We start from the raw sequence: 27,741 nt of genomic DNA, 5'->3' as shown, positions 1-27,741 counted from the left end.
TCTCCAGAGCATAAAAACAGATACCCAGATCATAAGCTGCATTACAAAAGATGAGGGCTCAATCCATTCATGGAGTTAGAGAGAGAATGCAGCCATACCATGAATCATATCAACCTTAAGGGTACCCAGCCATAACGCCAGTCTACAACAGCAACATCAACAAATGTACAGTCACTAACTATGCTGCACACCATGCTGCCTGCAAAGCAGTTAGAAGGAAGACAGTTGATGAGGCAAGACCCCTGATGCTATTGACAGTCCCAAGGCACTGGCTACCACTCTTTCTCCCTGCAACATCTCAAGCCCTGTAGCATGCAGAATCTCCTCTTTTTTTCAAGGGTTGAAAGAATATCACTGCAGGCAAGTGGGTGCTGGATGTAGTAAAGTTTGCTCATACACTAGAATTCCTGCAGCACTCACCAAAAATTCCTTCACCCAAAACCAAGTACAAACACCTTCACATCTTGAAGCAGAGATTGGCAACATGCTACAGCAAGGAAGCTATTGAACCTGGCCCAAAGCTTCATCAGAATGTCAGGTTTTACTCACAATATTTTCTTATAAAAGTTAAAGCTTCAAAGGAATAGAGACCCATTCTGAACTTGTAGCATCTCAATGTTTTCTAAGGAAGCAGGCATTCATAACGGTGACTTTAGAGGTAGTATAGTTGCCCATGAAAAATGAATACATATCCCCTCTTGACCTTCAACATGCATATCTCCAAAATGCATTGCAGATTCCTCAGATCTGAGGTAATCGGTCACGACTGTCAGTATGGTGTTCTCCTGTTCAGCCTCCAATCTGCTCCCACAATAGTAACAAAATACATTGCACCTGTTGCAGCCCATCATTGCTGTCTATGTCACTATTGCTTGCCGTACCTTAATGAGATGCTCATCTATAGTGTCTACAAAATACTCATTTGCAGCCTGTACCCTGCTTTTTAAAAGATATGGACTCAAGATCAGCTGTGACTAATCTGCTTGGATACAGTTTATGAAACTTCAGTTTTTTGGAGCAATTGTAAGTACAAAGGAGGCAGAAGCGTGCCCATTGACAGACGGACACAGTGCAGTCTCAGTGTGCTGGTAAGACAATTTCTAAAGCAGTCTGTTGTAAAATGCCCTTCCTTAAATGCTTCCTGGGGATAATGTCTTCCTGTCTAGTGCTAACGTCGTTCTGCCTCCTACACATGTGGGCTGCATAGGAAGAACTGGACAGCCAAAAGTCTCAAACATTGGGGTCTTTTGATGATCAAGTAGCTATAACTCCGAGAATGAAATTGGCAGAATCCTTGACAAATAATACGGTCTCATGTTCCTTTAATCACAATTCGTTGTCACCTCTGATGCTTCGTTGGGTGGGTTGGGCACCCACTTTCAAGGGCAAGAGGCCTTTAGTGATCAGAAATAAAAAAAAGACTGGATTAAATGTTCTTGATTCAAGAGCTGTCAGATAAGCCCTACATCTAAATCACACCAAGAAAGAGCTAGATGTATACCTGCCATACATCCTGCACAAAAAAACCTATATTACACAACTGGTATGGAAAGGGTCTTTCCCCGTTCTTTTATCAGGGAAAAGGGAAAACACTGCGCTACAGGATAGTGGCCACAGCAGAGCATAAAAAGGATTGGTCGGAAAGGCCCTGCCTATCCTTTTGTGGCTTGCTAAATCATTGACCAAATTATCATAACACTGTGGTCCCAACCTCCTTAAGGAGGGAGATCACATAATTAATTTTCTGATCTCCTACCTCAATGAGAAGTGTGAGAAATTTGATAAGAAAATTCTCTGGATCCAGTCTTTCACCTACGCTTATCCATAAGGTATATCCACCAGAAAGAGTGTTACCAAAGATATATTTTTTTTCTCTGCCGTTGGTATTGTATATAGAAGTGCATGTGGCCCACCCTTCGCCCTGAATAAAGGCTGACTTCAGTTTATAGTCGAAATGAATATGTTTACACACTTGTGCTGGAAATCTGAGGCGAGATGACATATAGGAGGGTTGAGGCCTCGTTGCCTGGAATTGTTTTTTTTCCGATGAGGTCTCTGTGCTAATAAAATGCTACTAAACTAGGGACTTTCAGGCAATCTGTGACTTGTACTGCTACTGTAAAGTTCCCTTAGGAGTCCCTTCACTGGAGAATGATAAATGCATGTGAATCTATGAAAGATACCAATGCTGCAGAACCACATTTACAGTTAAGTAACCTTTTTCATACATATACTTTTAATAACAGCATAAGGTTTTTGCTAAGGGCAGATGTGAAAAGGGGAAATATTTTGCAGGGCAACATTAGTCACATAAAAGGATTATGTTTAGATTGCTTAGGGTCAACAGTGTGGACTTCTTTCGAGGAGGTGGGCACTCCCTCAATTAGTTCTGCAGACTTGAATGCAGGCAAGGAGGTAAATGTCATAATATACTCCCTGTTATCTGTTTATGGCCTCATAATCTGTGAGGCTGTTTTCATTTCTGGAGATTGCTAAACTCATGTTGCAGGAAAGCTTCACTGCCTTGTTCCCATTTTGTGAAAATCCCACCACCGCTTCTTCAACTTTAAAGTTTTTGGTGTATAATACTTTCTTATACTAATGCCTGTCTTATCTGACTCTCTGGGGGTCACTGCATTTTGTGCAGTGCCCAGACATGTATTCTATACATCCACATTAATTAAAAAAAACTACAGACTGTAAGAAGATCATGTGTTCGTTTGACTCTGATCTCTCATAGATTTGGCTCTTAAATCTGCAGGAAATGCTTATCTTGTTTAAAAACGTTTTTAATGCTTTCTGTACTGACAATGTCTTGATGTTTGTTGTATTTTGTGTTTAGAAGTTATTATTTAATAGCTAACGTGTTCTTGTAAAGGACTTCATTGCCCTCAAGTTTGCTTTATCCTTCTGATGGGCTATTGTAGGAGGCTTTGATGGACACCTATGGTGTTGGCACCTTATACCAGGTCCAGACAACCCTTATTAGTGAGTGTTACAGTGTCTAGAAAGCAAGGGCTCTCTAGTGATAGCTGTGGTGAGCAGCCAGGACTTATCTAGTAGGAGTGTAAAGCACTTGCAATACCACAGTAGCCACACAGTAACTTATCACACATGAAAGGAACCACAGTGTCACAAAATAAAGGTACTTTATTATAGTAACATTGAACTAGAATACTAGTCAGCCCCCCTCTCTGGAGTTAAGTATACAAAATATTCACTGGTAAGGCTAGGAATTAGCATAGAAACATTACAAATAGCAAGGGCCCTATAGGGGGGCCAAGATGTATACTAAAATAGTGGAATGCGAGAAAGGGTCCCACGCCATAGGATATGGAGTAGTTAGCCAAGGGCAAGTATCCAGAAGACCTTCTTGTGACCAGAAGACTGCTTCTTCCCTAAAAATGGCTTGTGGAAGGCCATTTGGCCCGGGGGCTCCTTCCTGACAGGTCATAAGGAGTACTCAGTATGTCCTGTCAGTGGACAGAGTGAGTTTGATTGTCTCCCTGTCATCCAGCGGGAGGATATTTCCCCTTACGGGTGTCCATGATGGCAGTTGGGGAGTATTTCCACGGGGTGTCACTTCATTGAGAAAATTGTCTTGAGATAGCTCCCCCAATCCTTCTCAGGGATATTTGAATTGTTAATTGAGTTGTCTCAAGTGTTTAGATAGTTAATGATGCCCCAGAATTCCCAGTTTTTTTTCCTTTTGCGGCATGTATTAATTTTAACCAAAGAGAGCTCTTGCCTTCAGCCTTTTCTTTTCGTATTTGTCATTTATACTCTTTCTTTGAATTCTTCAGTTGTTCCCAGAGGTGCTTATTACCTGGGCGAGCCTTCAGGCATCTTGCCACCTTCCTTCGAGTTTGAGTAGCGTCTGAGTAACAGATATAGGTCCCGATTTCTCCAAGATGGTGGCTAAAAATATTCGGATGGGTCCCTGGTTGTAAATTTGGTCCTTCTTTGTTGTCTATCTAATTGTTGACAGCAGCGACCTATTCTGTTTCAAATATGCTGCGTTCTACTCAAACGCGCGCTCGCATAAACAGATTCGAGCACCGGCATACAGATAGTGGGGGTGATTCTTACCTCCGCCCGCCAAAGTACCCCCGCCAGAACACCGCACCGCGTCGTCAGACCGCTGCAGTGATTCTGGGTTTTCCACTGGGCTGGCGGGCGACCGCCAAAAGGCCGCCCGCCAGCCCAGTGGAAAACAACCTTCCCACGAGGACGCCGCCTCTGAGACGGCGGAGTGGGAAGGTGCGACGGGTGCAGTTGCACCCGTCGCGAATTTCACTGTCTGCAGTGCAGACAGTGAAATTCAAAGTGGGGCCCTCTTACGGGGGCCCCTGCAGTGCCCATGCCATTGGCATGGGCACTGCAGGGGCCCCCAGGGGCCCCACGACACCCCATACCGGAACAGGATGGCGGTATGGGGTGTCAGAATCCCCATGGCGGCGCAGCGAGCTGCACCGCCATGGAGGATTCTTTTGGGCAGCGGAAAACCGGCGGAAGACCGCCGGTTTTCCACTTCTGACCGCGGCCAAACCGCCGCGGTCAGAATGCCCTGCGGGGCACCGCCAGCCTGTTGGCGGTGCTCCCGCCAACCCTGGCCCCGGCGGTCCATGACCGCCGGGGTCAGAATGACCCCCAGTGTGTTCGCGCATCCGAAATCTCTTTCAGAAAAGAAGCTCCGAACACTATTTTGTAAGTACTTTGCTGAAATACCAATTTTGGGTCGAAATATAGTGCTAATGGATGGCAATTAAGCATATTTTAACTATGGTTTACAGCATCATGGAAGGACGGCTCGAAAACAATGGCAATTCTTCTGTTGAAATACAGTTCTTAAAACTATATTTCCGTATAAAAAAACAAGGTCAGCCCCTTTTTTCCATCTCACCTTCTATGATTGTAAGAACATCACTGTAGGGGAATGGGTAACAAATTAAAAAGGGCCTCCACTGTCCTGATAAGCATGCTTTTTTGGTTTCACTATAAAAAGAACTACTTTTTCTTCAAAGTACCATATATATTTTTTTAATAATAATTGCGAGTTGTGGGCATCCAACATTGGATGAGAGAACAACATTTGTGTGGAGTGTTTAGTAAGGTATAAATAAAATATACACTGATATTGCTTGACTTTTTAAGATTACACACGTAGTGATGAAAAGGTTGAACATTGCTTTTTGGAGCACTGGTGGTGGTGTACACATGACGATGATTGAGAGTAATTTTATGTAAATTTGTATATAGGCACTGTGTTTGATGTCCTGAGGAGGCCAGAAATAGAAAGGCCGAAACGTGTCGACTATTTTCTGTAGGAATGTTTCTGAAATTATTGAAGAAAGGAATAAATGTAACGAGATGGCATCATGTATAAGCATTGGGAGACTATATCCCCAAAGGAAATGATACCAAATACCATTAACTCATGAGTATAAGACTGTTTGCCTGACGAAGGCTCAGCAGCTTATTGAAAAAGACTCCAGTGCTAAGAGACATAAAAAGCTTAGTTTTTTTTACTTGTATTGCATGATCTTTACGATGTTGTTAATTGATATTTGTTTGCACACTGTCATATATGTAGTTATGTGATTATGTATTGAGTAATGTTTTATGTGGTAATCCACCTCTTGGCTAGAGTCAAATAGGGAGAGATAAAAAAAACACTCAAAAATAAATAAATAGAAGTAAAGACAATAATTGTCCTCAATGAATAATTAATGTTTTCATTTGAGTTAAATATTTTCATACACATATTGATCCCCGCAGTATATCTTTTAAGGTGCATTGGGGGAAGCACCTAGGGAACCCCTCAAGACCGTTGTTGGTTGTTCGTCTGCTACCGAGGGAGCGTTAGATTAAAAGGGGAAACTGGTATCTGTCCAGTTCTGGCCTGGTTATAGAGATCCCCCCGATCTCAAAACACAATGCAAACGACAGAATGTGATCTACTATTTCTGCTGATTCCCAATTGTTAGAGTAGCTTCTGGACCGTTATTATCCTTAGCTGATTGAAATTCTACAGTTGTTAGTTCTGCGGAGGACAGGATGTTAAGCTCTGGAATTGCTTTTAAAAGATTCACAGTGTTCCCTCTATTCAGAATGCTATGGTTCCCCTGAGAGGTGTAATGTGATTGGAACAGCAGTTTATGGGGAAATTCCTCGTACTTTGAAGGCGGTGATAGCAGTGATGATGCATTATGTGCAGGTACCATTCATGGTGTTTTGTGGTGTGCAGGTGAACGGGGACGAGGGGTGGAGCCTTCTGAATTGAGCGCCCTACCAGATTTTGCTGGGACTTGGAATAAGGGTCTTTGATTCCAGTAGAGGGAAGTGGCTGTATGCGGATTTGGATCTTGTCTAGGCGGTGTTGCTGATTTTGCCAAGACAGGGCGACGATGGGTCCCTGCGTTCACTATTAACCTGCTGTTTGAGGGAGGGCCAACTTCTTGTTTCACTATGGCGGTCGCTGTGCGGCCCAGGTGAGAGACCCCTGACCTCTTTTGGCCAGAGCTCGCTCCCCTGCGCCGACAGCACCACCTTGCTGTAGCGCTCCTCCTCGACCCCCGCCCACGCGACCGATCGCGTGTTTGAGGCCCCCCTTCGCCTCCCTGGTGTCCAGTGTACGCTGGTAAGTCTCTACTATTCTGTGCACTGTGTCTCCTGTGTTTTTGTCGACTGTTTCCACTGTTTCCGCTGCTTTTCTGGCTTTCTCTCCTTCCCTCTGTCCTTCCCACTGTTTGTAGTACCAGTTTCCACTGTTTCTGCCGCTTTTCTGGCTTTCTCTCCTTCCCTCTGTCCTTCCCACTGTTTGTAGTACCTGTTTCCACTGTTTCCGCTGCTTTTCTGGCTTTCTCTCCTTCCCTCTGTCATTCCCACTGTTTGTAGTACCTGTTTCCACTGTTTCCGCCGCTTTTCTGGCTTCTCTCCTTCCCTCTGTCCTCCGCTTCTTGTCTGTGTTTTGTAGCACCTGTCTCCACTGTTTTTCCACGGTTCCTGACCTCATCCACTTTCCCTCTGTTTTCAACTTCTCTCTACTAGCCTGTACACTGTCTTTCGCTCTTTGCGCCTTTTTCAATACTATTTTCAAGGTTTCTTTCCCTCACCGTTTCCTTTCTCTGGGCCATCTCAACCCTTGTGCGCTCCCCCGGCTCCTGCCTATTCCCCGCCGCTGCGTCCCTACTGCCTCGCCCTCCTCCCGCCCCCATTCGCTCTCCCGCCCCCCTCCCAGCTGCCCCTCCCTCCCACCTCCCCCTCTTAATGGTGGTCGCTGCGTGGCCGTGCAGAGGCAAGCCCATCTGCGCACGTCTGCTCCTGGACCGCGCCCAGCGCCAGTCCCCCTGGCCCTACCAGCCAAAACCCCCCCCAGAATACACTACCACCCCCACTCCCTCCTCTCCCTCAACCCCGGAGCTCGCCCCAACTGCATACTCACCAGCCCCACACACACACAAGGCCCCTTCTTCTGCCACACCTGCCTATTCTCCTGCTCCACCCCACACCAACAACAAACACAACAGCCCCCACACAACTACATCCGCACCCACAAACATACCCCACAACCCACACACGCCCCACACCAATACCACCTCCACCCACAGCAACACCGCAAACACCCCCACATACGCTACCTCACACCACAACAACCACACCACCCGCAACCACCTCAGCTGTCTGCTACTAAACATCCGTTCCCTACACAAACATGCCATAGAACTCTGGGACCTCATCACATCACACTCACCCAACATCGTCTTCCTCACAGAAACATGGACAAACCTCACATCCGAGCCAGACATAGCCACAGCCACCCCGGAGGGCTACAAACTCCAACGCAAAGACCGCCTTAACAAACCTGGAGGCGGCATTTCCATCCTCCACCGAGACACCATCAAGGTCACCACCAAGATCCTTGACACCCCCAACAACGCAGAACACATGCACTTCCTCATCAACAACACCACCACCCTCAGAGGCACACTCATATACAGACCCCCTGGACCACGCCCCCCCTTCTGCGACACCATCGCTGACACCATCAGCACGCACGCTCTCACCTCCACAGACTACATACTCCTCGGCAACTCTAACTTCCACCTGGAAAACCCCCTAGACCACAACTCCTCCTCCCTCCTGGACAACCTCACCAACCTGGGACTCAAACAACTGGTTACTGCCCCCACCCACTTGGCTGGACACACACACGACGCCATTTTCACCGCAAGCCAACACATCACCTACACCCACACCACCAAACTCCAATGGACAGACCACCATTGCGTCCACTTCTCCTACAACAAGCCACCCACACACCACCACGAACACACCACCCCCTACCGTATGTGGGACAAGATCCCCACGGAACACCTGAAGTCCCAACTGACGCAAACTCCCCCACCCAACACCACCGACCCCAACATCGCCGCACACAACCTCAACAAATGGATCACCACCTGTGCTGACGCTCTCGCGCCCCTCAAAAAAACCATTACTACCCGCAGTATCAAGAACTCCCCATGGTTCACCACTGAACTCCACGAGTCCAAAAGCAAATGCCGCAAAGCAGAGAAAACCTGGAGACAAGAACCCTCCGCCAAAAACCTCTCCGCCCTCAAAATCACCACACACACCCACCACCAACTCCTACGCACCACCAAAAGAGCAAAATACAAGGAACGTGTTGACAACAACTCCCAAAGTAGCTAAGAACTCTTTACCATCGTAAAAGAGCTCTCCAAACCCAAAGCCAGAACCAAGACCCCACCCACACACAAACCCTCTGCAACTCCCTATCAATTTATTTTCACCGCAAAATCCAGGACATACACAACAGCTTCATACCACACACACCCTCCACACACAACCCCCACCCACCCAACACAAACCCAACACACACACCCCACAATCTACTCACCACCTGGGCCCCCACCACTGACGAAGAAACTGAAAAGACAATGAACTCCATTCACTCTGGCTCCCCCTCCGACCCATGCCCCCGCTGGATGACAGCCAACCACCTGAAACTCAACTCCAACAAAACCGAAATTATAATTTTTGGTCCTCACAAAAACACTTGGGACCCCTCTTGGTGGCCCATCACACTAAGCCCCGCACCCACCCCCGCAAACCACGCGTGCAACCTCGGCATCATCATGGACCCATCCCTCTCTATGACCCAACAAATCAACGCACTCACCTCCTCTTGCTTCAACACACTCCGCACACTGAAGAAAACATTCAAATGGATCCCCACATAGACCAGAAAGACAGTTACCCACGCACTAATCAGCAGCAGGCTGGACTACGGCAACGCCCTCTACGCTGGCACCACACAAAAACTCAAACGCAAACTACAACGAATCCAGAACTCAGCAGCACGACTCATCCTCGACCTGCCCCGACATGAACACATCTCACCACACCTCAAATACCTCCACTGGCTCCCCATAGACAAAAGGATCACTTTTAAGATCCTCATCCACGCGCACAAATCCCTCCACAACACCGGCCCAACCTACCTCAACGAGAGAGTGACCTTCCACACTCCCGCACGCCGCCTCCGCTCCGCCGACCTCTCTCTCGCCTCAGTCCCCCGCATCAAACACACCACCATGGGGGGCAGATCCTTCTCCTATCTGGCCCCCAAAGCCTGGAACTCCCTCCCCACCCACCTCCGCAAAACCCAGGACCGCCTACTCTTCAGAAAAAACCTTAAAACCTGGCTTTTCGAACAGTGATCTACCCTCCCCTAACGGGTGAGTAGCGCGCTCTATAAATCTCTTTGATTGATTGATTGATATATGAATTCTTGAAGCATTCGCATTGGCGGGTTGATACCTTTGGCCAGAGGTGTAGCCAGGAGCCTGTGGATTTATGATTTTTGATCTTGCATTGGCTTGTTGGTCAGATGTACTCTCTAAGAGGAGGGAACTGTGTTGTTTCGCTGTAATTGCATCACTTGGCTCCTGCCGAGAGGCTAGAGGAGAAGTGAGGACCTGGAACGATTTTTGTCCCTCCTGCGGTCTGGGGTTGATTAGATTCTGCTTGGCCAATTTGACCTGGATGGTATCATAAGGTGGGTCTTGCCCTTTTACGGCAGAGCCGGATTGATTATCAATATTGTCTTCGTCTCTGATCCTGTGTTTTGAGTGTGTTCCATGTGGCTCTGGCAGAGTGGCTTGAGGTTGGGAATGAGCAGTCAGTGGTTTTTGATCCTCTTGCAAATCTATTACACCCCGAGTCTGGGGGTGGGCTGGTGTCAGCCTGTTCTTATTCTTGAGTTGGTTTATACTGGGGAGAGCGGTGTCGTCTACCATTGAGACTGACAGGGATGATTCTGCCGGATCAGAGAGGCTACTGCATTCTTGTATACTGGTGTCTTTATCGGCCTTCTTTGGGGGTGAGGTTGGCAAGTTATTTAACAAATATGGGATATATTGTTTTGCTTGTCCCGTCCTTGTGATCGGTTTGCTTCTTCCTGACTTTTCTTAAGCATTTGCATTGTCTTTTCGTTAGTTTTGGATGGGAGGTTTTGTTGCTGATCCAGATTAGCCTCTCCGGTATAGTTTCCTTGAAAGATAACTGAGTGGCTGGGTTAGTCTGGGTAGTGGGTATTTGTGAGTCACAGATCAGCTTGTGTTGAAAAGGTTCACCTCAGACTTCTGGAGAGAGCTTACAGTTGACTGTGTCATCATTACTTCCTGATTATTGGCAGGCTGCAACGATTTTAAGATAATTGAGGGTATATCTGGAAGCACAGCTAATTTATCAATGATTGAGCCGCAAGGGCATTGCTCTTAGTTCGGTGTAGAGCCTGTCTGTGGTTTCACTATTAGAGATGGAAGAATCTGCATTTTTTTTATTTATTCCTGCAATTTGCTCTGCCAGTAAGTTCCTGATTTCAGTCTGTGGGTCCAGCTTGTCCGAATGGAAATTTAGGACTTCAATAGATGATTGCAGGGTTGCGAGTAGGCTGTCCCACCAGTGCGGCACGATTGGCTCTTGATTGTGTACTTGATCAGGTGCTTGACTTGGGTCTTTCCAAGTAGTTTGGTTGTGCTTCCGCAGAGGAGAAGAGGTTCGCTGAAGGTTTTTTAGGCATGCCTTGTTGCATTCCTGCCTAGGTGTGCCCTGCGTTAGGTGGCGAACTGAAGAGATCCTTGTATCAGGGGAAAACTGCGTAGCCCAAGGTGGGAACATTTCAAGCGTGCAGTCCCCTTTTACAAGGTCTAATGATAATGAGGCCATCTTAATTTCGTATACACTGTGAAATTGAGCTGACGGTTTTTGAGTAATGTTGTCAGGTACTGGACTTCCTGAGTTGTTTGAAGGATGGGTGTCCTCAATATGGATGGTTTTAACTTCGAGTGCCTGTATCAAGATGGCGTTGTTTGAAAGGGAGAGAGAGAAAGACCAAAGTTTATCTATGTGCGGGCTGTACGAACCCTGCTTAACTGGGTTTGCTGCTGAAAGACTGGTAGCTGTGGGAGCCTGAGTGTGTTGAAGAAAGTAAATAAATATCTTCAATTGTCGTTGTGAGAGATCGATGGACTTGAGCTACGCTTCTAGAGTTTTTGAAGAACAGAAGGTGTCGTGATTAGGTGGTGTGAGGTCTTGATCTTCTTCAGATGCTTGTAGATTTCTGGGTTTCGAGGCTGACGTTAACACTTGATGAAGGGCTGAGGCATTGTCTGGAATTTCTTATATTACTGCCATTGGATCTTTCAAGAAGGGGAACAGTTTTAGTGTCCCAATCCTTGGTGGCGAGGGCTCCATCCGAGTGGTGTTGTTTACAGTTGTTCTCTAGCTGTAATGCAGGAAGGAGATTCAAGGTGGTCTTCTTCCGTGGCTTATTTGTAATTTGCTGCCGATTCTTGCCAGATCTCATGTTCCTACTCTTGAGCTTTTACTAGATGGAATTTCAAGGTTGTTTAGAAGTAGCTACATGTTCCTGTTTCGAGTGCCTGCTGCGTGTGTAGATCGCAATTAGATTGAATTGCTCAGGTCTGAGGAGGTGGAAGTTGAAATCAGCAGGGGGAGAGCCACACCCGGCCACAAGCCGCACCAAGGACTGGCTTGGCCGCTTCCATGGCACGGGGCTCAACCTGCTTGTAGGGGGCCTTATGCCACCCATACCCTGCTGAATCTCCTCGGCTGCAGCCTTGCTGTTGCTGTTACTATACTATACAGTTGCTTGGTAATTAAGCCAGGTGTTATGCCGAGAGTGGAGATATTTATTTGTAAAGGTGGTTGCTCTCCTCGCTCTCCCAACTCTTTTAGGGCGTCTTCTCGGTCTTGTGGAGCATGTCTAAGTTGCTTTTGGGGTGCTCTTGATTGCTCCTGCGCCACCTCTCCTCCTTGGTTAGCCCCTCTGCCAATGAGAGGGTGGGAGGGAGATGACCACGCTGGGGCAAGGTCAAGCAGAGTCGAAATTAAAGCTGAGGTTCAACTAAGCCTGAGTGAGACCGACAGGCAGTTGAGCTAGATTGAGCTGGATTAAAGCTGAAATTAAAAGGTGGATGGTGGTGGGCGATAGTAAAAGGATTGAGCAACCCCCTGAGCACCAGAAGCGCTGAGGGGGGGCAGTCGGGCTGGTGGGCTGTCAGGACCTCCAGCATCAGAGCGCATCACTAGACTTCCGTGGTCAACGATAAATAAAATTGGTGCAGCTGCTCCTCCGCTTTGGCAGCTGCTCCTCCGCTGTGGCAGCCCACACCCACAAGCCGCTATGACTGCTTGCCCACTCACCCGCTTTGCCCGCCGTCCACCATGCCGCTTTGTCCGTGTGTCGTGGCCGCTTCCTCAGCACCGCCGTCCCGCCGTGGTAACATGTGGTGATCAGGTGTTTGCATGCGAACGGCAAACAGCCAGGCACAAGCCGGTGTATAAGACAGAACACCGGCAACAGCAGTGGTTACAAGTACCTCCTCTGTCTTACGTCTCACGTCTCACATCACCTAACAGTAGGAGCCTGAAAAATGATCTGACACAGTGCCAGATTTCTTTACTTTTCTTCAAATGGAAGCCTACTGGCTAACAGTCTCATATTCCCTTTCCTTCTTATAAAGGTTTGTGAAACATTTTCTATAGTTATTTAATTATTTTTTATTAATGCTTTGATTGGATGGCTTTTTGAAACGAAAACTCAATGTAATGTGTGTATTTGTGTATGTAACGTTTTAAAAAGTGTACCAGGGTCCCCGCACATGAGCAGGACTATTCAGTGCTTGTGACTTTGCTGAGGATTCCCCTGGAAGAGAACTAAGATTGCAGGTAAGCAACTTTTCCTTCTCTGTTCTTCTTGATCAATTCTTCTCGTTTTGGTGTTAATTATACCTTACCACTTAAAGGATTGTTGGCCAGTCCTAATGTAACAACACGGGGGTGGAAAAAGCGGGTTCACCTTTCTGTATCAAAACAGATGATTCACTTTTGCTATATATTTGACATAGGGAGAATACATAACACATAACTGTGCATTATTGGCCTATATATTCATCAAGGTTTTCAGGTGGCATTTACAAACGACGAGGCCCGTATCGGTAACTGAGGCTCAAGTTGTTGTTTTTAACTCTCGATTTTCAGTCTTGGTCATGGATATTTTTTTCTATGCAGGTTCATGTATTATTGCATATTGGCGGTACGGCTCTTGGCTTGGCGCTATCAGTTGCCCAATCTGCAGACAAACGGTAATCTTTGCTTTATGTACTACATATTGTAATTACCTCATATCGTACTTTGGTGTACCTTTTAATTGAAAGTGCAGTAATTAAGGATATTTACATCTGAATGAAATGCAGATCTTTCATGTTGTCATTTCGGTATGGTAATCTGAGCGCACCACAGCGCCTGCAGCTGGCTGTTTTTATATGCAGAGCTCAAGTTTTGATTTCGGGAGACAAAAGATGAAGCACTATTATTTTCGATAAGGCAATTTTCTATTGTTGAATCCTGGATTACACACTCAGTTGTGCTCCGTGACTGGACCCCAATCTGATTACAGTAGTCAACATTTATTGGAAGGGAGTGTTTTGCTTGATAGTTTCACAACTGAGTAACAATTAAGATAGGATGCAATGGAAGGGTAAGCTTGTGGCAGAAAGAGCGTCAGGTGTGAGTTATGTAAGTACTTTTACTCTGAACACTCGGCACGAAAAGACTCATTGCTGTTACTGGTCCGTATTTGACACATACATTGGCTATGTCAGTGTCACATTCATTAATAAACCCTTTGGATTGTAGAGCGAGTCTGGTGCATTTTTCATTTTAAACAAAAAAACTCGATAAAGCCTGCCTACGTCATCTCGTTTCTGTAAATATGTCACCAACCTAAAGTATTCTTACCCAACTGGTAGAGCACTACCAGTCTGACTTCAAAACCATTCTGACTTCAAAATCGTACACGAATAGCTCGCTGTCTGATTTATAAACGAAACTGAACACAGTGCCTAAAGCATATCCTCATAGGGTGACCCTCGACCCTGGTTGTCAGTGAGCCAGTCAATCAAATTAACGTGATTCGGCTAGAACTCATCATCATAATACAATATAATGCATTAAAAACTTCAATAAAATAACGTAACAGCATATGTTGCTATAGTCCACATTCACAGTCCATAAAAAATGGATGCATCACCCCAACATCCATTCAAATAAATCACAAAAATATCAAAGTACATAAACCATTTAATTCTCACCAACTGAGTTCCCCTCTTTCTAATTTTCATAACTTGCCTTAAAAAATATTAACTATAGATAAATAGATAAGACTAGAATTGAGTTGTTGGAGATACATCAGGACCGGCATCAATGTTCAAAGTTTAAAAGTTTTGTCAAAGGTAAAATGTATATTTTTTCAGGGACACATACAAATTATAGAAAAAAGTTTAAACGGAGAGTAAATTGCTCTGAAAAACTATCAGGTGGGCATGGAGGTAGATGTCTGCAATTACCTTCCCGGAAGGCAAATAAATGGTGAATAGTATCCAACCTGAATCTCGTCAATAAAAACCTTTGATATACATTTGGTATCGTATAAAGATACATCTGTATTTGGGGCTCAGTTATTAGGGAGGGTATGACCACCCACAGTCACCTTTATAAATTCCCTGTCTTCCCTCTTTTCAGATCTTGCCCTAAGTATCATATGGAGAAGATCTTTCTTATTTATACCTAAACCTGGAGTCACAAAGAGGGTCGGCAAACTTATGCTATCACACGGAGACTTAATATAATTCAACCATGGAATGTTCCTCGCATCTGCTAAAGCCATACTTGGTGGTTGCGACACGACTTGGTGGTAAGGCAGTAGGCTAAGTTTCCCTCGTAATTCACAGAAGTTGTCGATGTTAGGCCGGTGCGGCCTGTTCTTGCCTGGGAACCCCCTCCCCCCCAGCCATCGCTTAGTTCCCACACTTCCTTTATTCCTTGCTCCATACTAGCACCATACTCTGCAGAGGAGGCTGGCAGTGGAGCAGAGGTGGCCTGGCAGAGTCTACCCAGACTGCAGGGCCTTGACAGTTGGGTAGCTGGTCTTATCAGCTGGTTGTTATTAGTCTCCACCCTTGGTGTCATTATCTCTCATACCTTGCTGTATCCACCCTAAAGTCTGTCGATAACTTCTTTCCATAATTGCTGATATATCCGGATTTGGAAGATCTGTAAGGTTGTCTTAATATACTGGGCGTGCTCGTGCCCTACAGATTCATTGGAATTTTTCAGAAATTAGTGCCTGCATAGTATTCGGTATACAAGGACTCATGCCATCGCAACACTTTTGGGTTGGCCTTAATCCTAAAGGGATTTGTAGGTCGGTCTGGATTGGCCCTGCCAGTCTGCTAGCCTCAAAAGGCTGTTAGTTTACAACTGAATTTTGATGCAGTGAGAATTTTGGCCAAGATACCAGTTAAAAGGCAGTTGGCAGGGAAAATAGACCAAAGTGATAAGGTCCAACAAAGCCATGTTACAGAGGTCTGGAGAAGTAGGGGAGTCTCCAACCCTTATTGTCGACATTTCAACTTAAATAATAAAGCAAAAGAAGGTGCCTGTATTCCCTCAGGGATGACTATTTGAGCCAAAGTCCTTGAAGAACGTTTTCACTTCAAACGTTTATACTCCGAAGAGTCAGAGGTTGCTGGTTTATCGAGGATCCTGTGCTCTCTACAGACCCAAGTCCAGAATGGGTTAGGCTTCATAGATATGAACACTTCAAGACTCTCCAGATCTTTAAGTCGATTGTTTGAAAGTGTTCAAAGAGAGAGAGAGAGAGTGTGTGTTGCAAATAACAGTAAATTCTAATGAAGTTGTGAAAGAAATAACAAAGTCTGCAGAAGTGAGCAAAGTGAAGGAAAATTAAGCTATGGATGATGCAAATAGCAGTGTTAAGATCATCCTTAAAACTAAATCTGTAACCTACAGTATACCAAGTGACCCTGTGATGAGTAGAAAATACAAGCGGGGGCCAAAGGGGTTTTACCATTCATTTGCCCTGATTTGCAAATTGAATACAAGGACAGTAAAGATGTGTTTAAAGACAACAAGCCAGGCAGGGAGGAGGTTATGTAATGGTGAACTAGCATATGAGGCAATGAGGGGAGGGGGTGGCGAGAAGACGTTAGGGGAGTGGAGTTGTGTGGCGTACTAAAGGAAGGGGAGAATATACTAATGATCCATCCACCCGATTACCTTTATCCCCCTTTTAAATGTTCTTTGCAGGACCCTGCCAGTTTGTTTAACTCACTTGCCTATGATAATTTGATGGAAGATCAAGGGCTTGCTCTCCATTCTTAAACCTCTGGCCAGAACCCTTTAGGCAATGCCCCAGAATTTTCTATGTTCAATTTGCTTATGTTGATGCAATCAACTTTCCAAAGTATGTTGAAAGCTCTAGTTTTATTCAATACTCAGCAAGCAAAACAGATTGTTATATTTTATAAGTGGTATAAGTGGTAAAGCGAGCCTTGGATTTAAAATAGGGGACCTGGTAAAGAAAAGGGCAAATGTTATTAGAACAGATGAGTGTGGTGATGATTTACGTATCCCCATATTCTCTACTAATGATAACCCAACAACAGGGGTGCTCCAGCCCAGCCTTTTACGGGCTCTGATGGATGTTGATGGGCCCGGTCTTCACCCGGGCACGTCCCATGCTGTGGGACAAGAATTTAGTTTAAGAATGTCTGACGCCGCATTGCAAAACTGCCAGACTTACAAGCAGCAGCAGTGTGTTTCTGGGCTTTGGAGTCTTGGCCTATTCCGTAACAGTGTCCTGCGCTGTGTTTCAGGTCCAGGGGAGGACCTGGCCTGGCAGTTCCGGCTGGACTGTTCCCATGGTGAACAGTGTCAAGACTGATATGCAAATGGCTGGGTCCAAACTGGGGTGGCATGGTGAGCAAAAGAATTGATGGATTAAACCCAGATCTGCGATTGGGGGTGAATGTTTGATTGATTCCACATTCCGTCCATCATTTGTGTTTGTTTGCTTTTGTCGCCTTAAGTGTGGCAAGTATGCCCAGACATGGGTCGCGGGCACACTATGCCACTGGATTCATGCTAGCCTGGCTGACGAAGGTTGATACCCTGAAACCGGTCCCAGGATGCTTGTTTCCGGTCCCGGGAGGACCTGGCCTGGCAGTTCCGGCTGGACTGTCCCCATGGGGAACAGGGTCAAGACTGATTTGCATAGGGGGGCGTGGTCAAGATGGCGCCGTGAAAGGACGCTCTAAAGTGAGCTCCGTCCACAGCCGGCAAAAAGATCCTGATAAAGCACCAAAATCCCAGGCATTGCACATGAAAACTACCAAATATGAGTGCGAGATGTATAGCACAATAAGGAAAACCAAACAACGGAAATCTGCGAAGCAGCAATTGCGTACCAGATGACCCACGCAGGAGCCGGGACGGCGCCCGCACACGGGCCTACCCGAATCTGGGAGAATCCTGACCGGCGGAGCCGAGTGAGATAGAGGTGAGGAGCGCGCGACTCCGGGACGTACACCGGGGCTCTGACCCGCGCTGCTGCCCACGCTGCTATCCACGCCGAAACTCCTCGCGGAGCTAAGCCCGGAGCAGGCGGAATCGCCCAGCGACGCGGACTCTGACTTCCAAGTGCTTCAATGTCAAAGTCCTCAATTCTCTCCTGGTTATTTTTTCCAATGATTGTGGGTTTAGGTAATAGTCTTTGCAACCTATATTTTTAAAGAAGGTCATGATGTATCTCAGCCAGGGAACTCTAAGCGAGTGTGTTAGCCTTATGCAGTCGGATAGGATGGCCTTATTTAGTCCAGTGTACTCAGAGGTCCACACTTTGTGCCATAATAATAGTGGCTGTATCTTTATCAGATCAGTTACAAAGTGGACCCCAAGTTCTGCGTGACTAATATATGATGATGTGCTGTTTGGTGCCATTAGCAGGTGTCTGAGGAAATCATTTTCTGCTGTCTAAATCGCATTACAGTTGGTATACCCCCAAATACATGCTCCATAAGTAGCCGCCGGAATTCACTTAGCTTTGTAGATCTTTACCATGTTTGACGGGGTAATCCCCCCCCTAGCTTTTTGGAAAAGATCTTCAAAGCTGCAGTTGTTTTAATAATCTGATCTTTTTTTTGTTTTCACGCAATGTGCCCAAGTGGCCTGTTTGTCAAACATTATGCCCAGATATGAGAAGGTAGGAGCTATCTTCACCTTGTCCTCGTGAATAGTAATATTATAGGACTTACTCAGTTTCCTGCCACAGTTCATTATGAAAGTTTTCGAGCGGTTGACTGTGAGTCCCAAGTCTGTCATGTAATTTATACAGGTGGTTAGGAGTTTCTGGAGGGCTAGCGGTGTCCTGGCCATGAGTACTGCATCATCTGCGTAAAGGAGTGCGGGGACGGGGCGGTTGCCTATTTGTGGAAGGTCTTTGCATTTACTTATCAGTTCGCTTTCTAAATTATTTATGTATAATGAGAATAGAAGTGGAGCAAGAATGCAACCTTGACGCACCCCTCTGTGTATTCCAAAGGACCTGGTACATTCCCGTCTCATCCCGTACCTTACTCTTGCTCTACACCCTGTGTACAAATCCCTTATAAAATGAACTATTGTTGGTTCGACCCCGATCTTGTTAAAATGTCCCATAGCTTCTCGTGCAAAACGCAGTCAAATGCTGAGGATAAATCTATGAAAGCCAGGTGCAAATTACCCTCTCTGATCTTCGTGTACTTCCCCACTAAAATAGTTAAATTCAGAGCCTGTTCCACTGTACCTCGTCCTGTGCGGAAGCCATACAGCACTGGGGATAAGATATTGTTTCCTTCCGCCCATGTTTGGAGTCTATTTAAAATTATTCTCCCCGCTAATTTGGCTGATGTATCGAGGAGAGAAATTGGCCTATAGCAAGCTGGATTAAGGCGATCGCCTTTTTTGTATATAGGTATAATGATAGAGTCGCGGCATGTCGGTGGAAGGCCTTGTGTACAGATAGCCCTCAATACCTGCATCAATAGAGGGCCCCATAAGTGGATGTTAGCTTTGTATAAATCGATTGGAACGCCATTGGGCCCCGGCGCTTTCCCAGCTTTACTTGTATTTATGGCTTCCACTACCTCCTCTAGGGTAAACTGAGGTGATACTGCTAGGTGGGGATCTTCCTGGAAGTCTGGAGCCTTTAAAAGGTCCGGAGGGGCTCTGTCATTAGATTGGGAATATATCTTAGAAAGGTACGTGATTCAGTCCTCTTCCAAAATTGCAATTTCCATTCTAGGGGTATCATTGTTACCTAGAACAGGAGTATTTATTGTTTTCCAGAAGAGGACGTTGTCTTTCATGAGACTAGCTCTGTGTAGGTTGTCCCATGACTTTCCTCTCAAAGCAAGTTTCCTCTTTTTTATGGCTGTCTTGTATGCCTGTCTGCAAATACGTATTTCAATCGGGCGTCTTGTAGGGGCACTTAGGGCTTTTTTTTAGTCTCGTGTGAGCTTTCGTGCAGTCATGATCAAACCAACCAGTTTCCCTTTTTTTTCCCCCTGCCCCTCCCGTCCTGATCGTGAGGGCTTCTTTCACGGCATGCGTTATCTGTAGGAAAGCACTTGAGCATTTTCCTGGGGCCGTATCCTCAATGAGGCAATCAAGGAACGCTTGGATATGTTAACATAGTATGTGTTCCAATAATGCCTGTGGGTCAATCTGAGTCCATCTCAGTGTGTAGCCATTATCTGGGGCTAATACAATGTCATTTACCATCGTTACCTCTCTGGCTTTAGCCTGTGAGGCAGGAATTGGTGAAAGTTCCAGGCTTTGGGGGAAATGGTCACTTATTGCGATGTCGTGAATTGTGTAATTAGTAAAATAATGCGCAAAATGGGTTGACATTAAGATATAGTCAATCACTCTGTTGGCACCCCTTCCATTGAAGGTTGGTTTAAACTGTAGTTCTTTAGAAAGTAATTCATTTACGAGAGACAGGTTGTGTTTTTGGGCCGCTGAGTTCATTGCGTCTCCTTGGATGGTATGTGAAAAGTGCGGCCCTATGACGATATCTTCGGTGTCCCAACCGCACACCTTTCCTGTAGGTTCCTTGCAAAGATGTACATTAAAGTCGCCCCCCCATATAATGAAAGTCTCACGTCTATTACTTGCACATATTTTCTCTAAATCCTCACCCATCTCTGTTAAAATTTTAGGGACTTCTCTTGGCAGTGCATTATTATAGAAGTTGATAAGTACTAGCTGCGTATTCTGATCCAAATTACACTCTATCATTTGATAGTAGGGTTTCGTGATTTGCATTTTTGGGTTGTGTAACCAAGCCTTGTTGGAAATATATGCCTCCTTTGGCCTACCATGATTGGTCTGTACAGCTGGTGTGTGAAATGTCTTGTAGCCATTTATATAGACGGGATTTAATATCCAAGTCTCCTGAAGACATATACAAGGAAAATCCTCAATGAAGTTCACCCAAAGCTCATTATTAATCTTATTAGTTAGGCCTGCCACCTTCCAATAAAGTATAGCTGTTTCCATATGTTGGTGGGGTTGAGAACGCGCCTTCTCTATAATTGGTGAAGGTAGTCCGTCATCTGAAGTGTAGGTTATTGGAAAGGGACGATTTCACTTGCATGTTCTTTTCTTGCATTACCCACTTGATCTTGTTAAAGGATCACATTTTCTTTTATGTATCTAATCCAAAATCAAGATCGATGGAGCTGTGATTACCATTATAAGTCATCTCCCCTTGTTTCCTTGAAGCATACACATCATTCTTAGTGAGTGGTTGTAGCTGCCTTGGTGTACAGTGTTCCTATTTATTTGTATTCCTTGAACTGCTTGTTTTAAATGAAGATAGGTTCCGTTCTTCCAGATGCTTCATGTAATGGCTTTCTGTTCTTTTCGGTAAACCCATGGAGCCTCACACTGTTGCATCTTGACGTAGTTTCTAAGGCCTCCCATCTTTCTCCTTGCCTTTTTAAAGTATCATGCATCACACCCTTAATGTTTGTGCGCCCTTATCTTCTGTTCTTAAAGCCTGAGACTCACCTTTCTTTTTCTAATATCCTGTGTCTTACATAATTGATACCCTGTTGCAATCACATTACAGTCATGGAATTATCAGTCTTTTCATTAACTTTGCCACCAGTGTGTATAAGCTGGTTCAAATTGTGGTTAGTGGGTTTCCATGAATCAGCATCACAATGTTAGCTTGCTAAGAATCACATCACTAGTGGATTGATCCATTGTTGCCAGTCTGTCTTTTATTGTTTAGTGTGGACACAGTTGCTCCACAGCTGTTAGCCTCCTACCTTTTATGAGGAATAGATGTGCAGCGAAGTCAGCATTGCCATCTACACGTTTTCTCACACTGTTAAATGTGGGGTCTGTGCTTTTTCAGTGTGGTTATAGGAAGGAGGTATCTCATAGTCTGCGTTTAATCCTCTTCTAGGAGGTTCAGTCAGTTAATAATCTTTTTGCATCACCTCGGTGATTATCCATTCCATGTTTAAGAACATAGTGCACACAAGTCAAGCACCAAGTCCCAAGTGTGTCACTCAGAGAATTTTATGAACAACCTAGAGTACTTTTGATATGTTGATGACATATTTCCTTTGTGGAGCAGGACTGCTTCTGAGTTACAACATAATATTGCAGTTTTAAATGTGGCACACATTTATATAAAATTATCCTGCAAGATGAGGTTTTGCGCTATTACATTTTTGGACATTAAATTTAGGAAAGAAGGCACAGGAACATGATCTTGCTTACAGAAGGTATAAATAAAATCCTCCATTGTCACAGCTTTTGTAATCCATTGTGAAATCCAACTTTTCTTTTACATAATTTATTCATCTATATGAACTCATAATCAGTGAATATAATTGACATCAAGACCAGATTTAGCAAAGACATTTGAAGTTCCTGGGTTTCCCGTGGAAGTTACAGAGAAAGCAAGGATTAAAGTCTGTGAAAATAACTGCTTCGTTCTAAAATCAAAGATCCAGCCCCCAAGCTGGTGTTTGTGTCTTCCTACTCCAGGCCAACTCCTAAATTAGAAACAAGCCTTTCAATGGACTTTAGCCATGCTGTGCAGTGTGGCTAAAATTATAACCAAAAAATCTTTTGTTGCAGCTGCCCACGCCGTTTTGTAGGAGCAAGCACCACAGACTACTCAAAAGTTGGCTCTTTCATATATGGCCACCACACTCGTACAGTATATGCGTGTGTGTGTACATATATTTAATTTGGTTATATGTCTGTATTTAGATACATGCATTTCTGTGTGTAAATATCTATGCTACATTAGTTTAAAAAATATATGAATATTCTTTAGGTCTGCTTAACAAATGCATATACTACTTACGGCTTATATATTTATACATTATTTTCTGTTTAACATGTATGTAGGTCACTGCATATATTTCATATGTCATTCGATTAGATGCTTATAGGTCTCTCTTTATGTTATTTATCAATCACAATATGTAAATATGATCATAACAACGTGCTTCACTATTGGAATATTGAGGAAAACATAAAAAAAGAAAATAAATATATAAAAAGAAAAACTATATAAAAATACACAAACAAATTAGCTTTTACGTACAGCAACATCCGAAAGTCTGAATTTCGAACTGCCTATCCATACTTGCCTATATGAAACTTTATGCAATACAATTTTATATCTCTGTATTATTATTTTCATTATACTCTTATAGCCTTTCTCTGTAGTTATTTATCTATATAAGTATTACTTTACTCCTACTGTAGAAAGAAAAAAAGGCTTCAACTCCCTCCGGTGCACTACTCTGTATCATCCTATATCTCTCTCAAAATACCCTCTAGCTCCACTCTCCGACTCATCCCATACCTCATTCTGCTACTTTGATCTCCCTAAGCTCCTTTCCTGACTCTTCCTTCCTATCCTCCCTTGATTCACCTCAAACCTCATCCTACTACTGTGATCTCCTGTATAACCGTTTCTAGACTCTTCCCTCTTCTACCCTTCCTTGACTTACCTCAAGCCTCATTTTACTACTGTGGTCACCAAAAATACTTCCTGGCCTCTTCCCTCCTGTATCCCTCCTTTATCCCTCCTTTGACTCAACCCAACCCGAATTTTACTACTATGATCTCCCTAGTAACCCTTTCTAGACTCTTACCTCCTCTGTCCCTCCTTTGACTCATCCCAAATCTCATCTAATTGGAGCTCCCTAATAACACTATCTAGACTCTTCTCTCCTCTATCCCTACTTTATCTTATTCAATCAAACTAAAAGATTCACATGTCCACAGCTCAAGTTAACAATTTATATTCCCCTATACTAATCCAGCACTAATCCTTTGGGTTCCGAAGTAGTGTGCTATCCGCTGAAAAGCATTTCAACTCCTCATCACAGGTAGTAAGCACTATATAAATACAATTACATGCACACTCTGATGTAATGCTTAACACTAAAAAAGAGAAGTGCTTGAGAAGCAAGTAGTGGAAGAGATTGTGACCAGGCAATTCTCCATGGGTGGGACAAACACAAGACTGACAAGCTGGTTCACGTATACGAAGCAGGCAAATCATAGTGATAGGGAAAGCCAACTGCCAATCAATAGTAAGTGGTGGGTGGGCTGCAGGTCCCTCTATGTTCTTGAAAAGTTACAATATGTCTCACAGTAAATGGTGTATGCTTTGTCTAGTAGGCTTGATGTACTTGCATTCACTGGAGACCAATTGAATCAGAAACATATTTTCCAGGGTTATTAAAATCAAACTCATATTTGCATACAGGTGCTTCAAAAACATCAAATACTTAATTATACATACTAGGAAACTTCACATATCAATACAGCTCACCATTGAAACAGCAAGGTTTGGAACATTCCTTTGTCTGGAATCTTCACTGTGCAACATTGTAGTTAGAGGTGTTTAGGTAAGAATGATTTGAACCGCCAGGTTAGGTGAGGATAAATATTTATTGAAACCACCTAAATCTGTGCGTGGGCTGGTATCTGAATCCTCTGTGCCCGAGTCCAGTGCTAAAATGGAATGTGGTTAAAGACAGCACAAACTCAAAGAAAAGAGTAATCCAAGTCGAAATGAATAAAAAAACAAATCAGGAAGAGTAAATGGGCAGGTAGGGAACCCGGCATACGGAAAAAACATACATAACGCGAAAAATGCAAAAGGAATTAATAGAAAGTGAATCAAAATAGCAACAGATTTGCGGATATTAATCACCTATAATTTGTTTAGAAGGTTTGTTGTGTCTTCCGTGTTTTTGAAGGGAGCCACATTATGATTCTGGACTTCGAGAAGCAGGTGTAGATAAGATAGCAATACACAGTAGAGATGAGATTCTGTGTACCAAATTAAGATGGGTTCCGAGTCTAAGAGAGTACCTGTTAAATGTTGATTGTTATTTTTCCCGGGACTTTCCCAGCATCACAGTACCAGTGAAAATCGAAAATCGCGAAAAGTGAAATGCATGTAAGAATGGAAACAACTTTCAGGGAAAGGGACTTTAGGTATACCCTAACAAAGGAGTCCACAACTCCTATATTGGACGCATGTCAAAATAACATATAATTCCCTTATTTGCTTTCTTTGGCGGTCCCCAAAATGAGACAGGATGTTTTTGGATTTAGAATTGGTCTTATCTGTTTTATTCTCATGTAGGGATGTCAATGCGGGTAAAAGAGAATGTCTCTGTTTGTAAATGAGGGTTACAAATTAATTGTACTAATTGTCATTGTACTGGAGTGCGTATTTTATATGACTAAAAGGTGGAGATTTTTAAAACCCATTTTAAAGCACTATGGTAGGCTGAATCGATGGGAAGCCACAACATTTCTATTTCATATACAATATTTTCATGTGGTCTGTGCAGTAGGGTGGTTTTTAGTGGCAATTAAAAGTCCTTGTGTACTTTTTAATGATTGATAGGTATTTATTGTACTTAAGTTCTGAAATGCATGTTGTTTTAATGATACATTTTTAATGGACTAAGGGCTAAATAAACACATTTTTCGAACTTTTTTTTTAAATTAGCAACAGGATTGAGTAGTCATAGAAGATTTGTGCTGCCTTCCAAGTTTTTCTTTAGTCAGTCAGCTACGGTCTCTTCCGTGCTGCCTGACTACACCTGGCTCCACAGTTTGAAGACTTCGGTCATCCGATCATCAGATGCTCCAAATGGGTTTTCTAGGCTGCCTGCACATGTGTCACTGATGGAGACCCTATGTTTAACAGAGTTGGAGTACTTAGTTACCCTCCTCATTTTCCAGCTTTTTTCTAACTTTATTCACCTTAACCACTATGATAGGTTTGCCATATTTAGTGTAGCTTTTCTCACCCATGTTTATGATGGACTTATTGACTTTATGGGCTTTGCCATACCTCCATTTTTGAGTCCCAAGTGCTCGGCATAGACGCTACTGTTAAAACCACAATCCTCCGTAATTAGTGTTATATGCTGTGTACCTTGTTTCCTCACATCTTTCCTTTACCTTGTCGTGTGTCAGTTTCAAGCCCCTCTCCACTAATCCTTGTGACAGGAATGTTAGTTGTAGTTTGAACGGGGCATTCAGAAAATATTGTTAGACTCTAGGCGAGGATTCATAACATCCATGCTGCTCCTGCTCTGTTGGTCTCAGTAAAGACATGTCTCCAGCATACTGCTTTGTTGTGTCTATATATTAAGGGACAAACACTGATCCACTGAGACAAGTCCATCTCTTCGAATTATAATTGTTTGAGTCAGGAAAATCTGCCATTCTGTTCCTGCTTATACTAACTGCCCTTTCTCAGACTACTGCTGTTTTTAGCTCCTTCTCTCGCTAGTTCTTGCCTGGACACCATGTTATTTCCTTTCTAGACAGTGCATCGTGGTCGTTTTCTGTAAAGCATTCCTTTATTCTGGCATGGTGCTATTAAACAGGTAAATAAAGAACCCCGTACGTTTTTTGCTGGCTGGTGCTTGCTGCTTTTGATTCACTGCTGCCTGGCTCATTGGAGTCTATTGGAGACAAGCTAAAAGAAAGACATGAGGGAACAATGTAGACAAGATCTAATGCCTCTTCTTCGTTATATATTTTTCCTTGCAAATAGAATTTGACATTAACAACAAAGCCAAGTTAAGTGGTAGAAAAGAGAACATATTAAACAGACAAACCTGCTCCTGCCCTAACAACGATGAAAAATTCTCTTTTCATGGTCTTTGCGAACTTCACTTAAAGTTGAGGCCAAATTTTGCATCAGTGTCCGAACCTCTCACCAGATTGCCAAAGAGAAGTGTTGAATTTGTATGTGGCGATGAATAGGAATCTGCATTTGAGAATTAAAATTAGATCTGATAAATGTGCCCTTACTACAACCCTTTGTGCCTGCTCCACCCTTAATTGTTACAAATAACCATGGGTTGGGTGCTTTATTGACACAAAGGGCCAGAAAGGGTGCACAAACTGTGGCGTCTGTCACTTGTTTTGAAAGGTAGGAAGGCAGTATGCTGTGATTGAGAGAGATGCTTGCGTGCACTTGCTCAATGTAGATGTCTGATGTATGTGTTTCAGATCACAAACCGTTGTTTGTCATCTTAACAAACGAGGAAACAATACTAGCAGAATGACTGCCATATTGACTCCACTAAGTTAAAAATTGTTAGCTTTCTTTAGTGGTGTAACAGATCCTAGGAAGATGTAATGGCAAAGCTGATTTCTTCGCATTGTCTCTCATGTCAGATGAGAGTGAGCAGGATGAAGATTCAGAGGACCTGGAATGCCTGATCGTTTCAATCGACTTGGTCAACCATGGACTGCCGTGAGGATATGCAGCTGGATTCAGTTATTCAAACCATTATGAAGAGAGGTGGCCTAAAGAAGATGTTTGGAAAGCGGTTTCGCCAAGTTAGCATCAGAATTATCCACTGAAAATTGGATACCTTTTAGATAAGACAAGTTTCTTCTACCCTCTGTCGTAAAGAGTAAACTTTTTGAGTTAGTATGTCTATTAAAAAAAAAGAAATTGCGAGACTCATATTGGTGAACAAAGATAGACACTGATGTTGAACACAAAGTTTGATGGTAATGGACTTGCAGATTTGCTGATAAGCATTTAGTCACTAAGTATCTCTGGATTTACCGAATGGTGCCTGGGACAAAACTGCTTTAGATTTCTTGGGGCCTTTTCAGAGAAAGGATTGGTGGGAGTAAGTTTGACCTTGTTCTTATTAATTATTGATCTGAAGCGATTGGCCTTAAATTTGCTAG

General features: G+C 44.0%; 1 protein-coding gene across 2 annotated transcripts in view; it reads left to right on the top strand.

Moving 5' to 3' along the window:
* The window catches only part of RNF170 (ring finger protein 170), a 244,126-nt gene that overhangs the window by 110,139 nt on the left and 106,246 nt on the right, over positions 1-27,741 (top strand). For both annotated transcript variants that reach the window (XM_069236602.1, XM_069236606.1), the window contains one exon: positions 13,624-13,697. In XM_069236602.1, coding sequence (XP_069092703.1) covers positions 13,624-13,697 — 74 coding nt within the window. The remainder of the gene's footprint in view (positions 1-13,623; positions 13,698-27,741) is intronic.

Source organism: Pleurodeles waltl, chromosome 1_2 (genome assembly GCF_031143425.1).
Source record: "Pleurodeles waltl isolate 20211129_DDA chromosome 1_2, aPleWal1.hap1.20221129, whole genome shotgun sequence".
NCBI classification, from domain to species: domain Eukaryota; kingdom Metazoa; phylum Chordata; class Amphibia; order Caudata; family Salamandridae; genus Pleurodeles; species Pleurodeles waltl.
The sequence above is the reverse complement of the archived record's forward strand: the minus strand, read 5'-3'. Positions and strand labels throughout refer to the sequence as shown.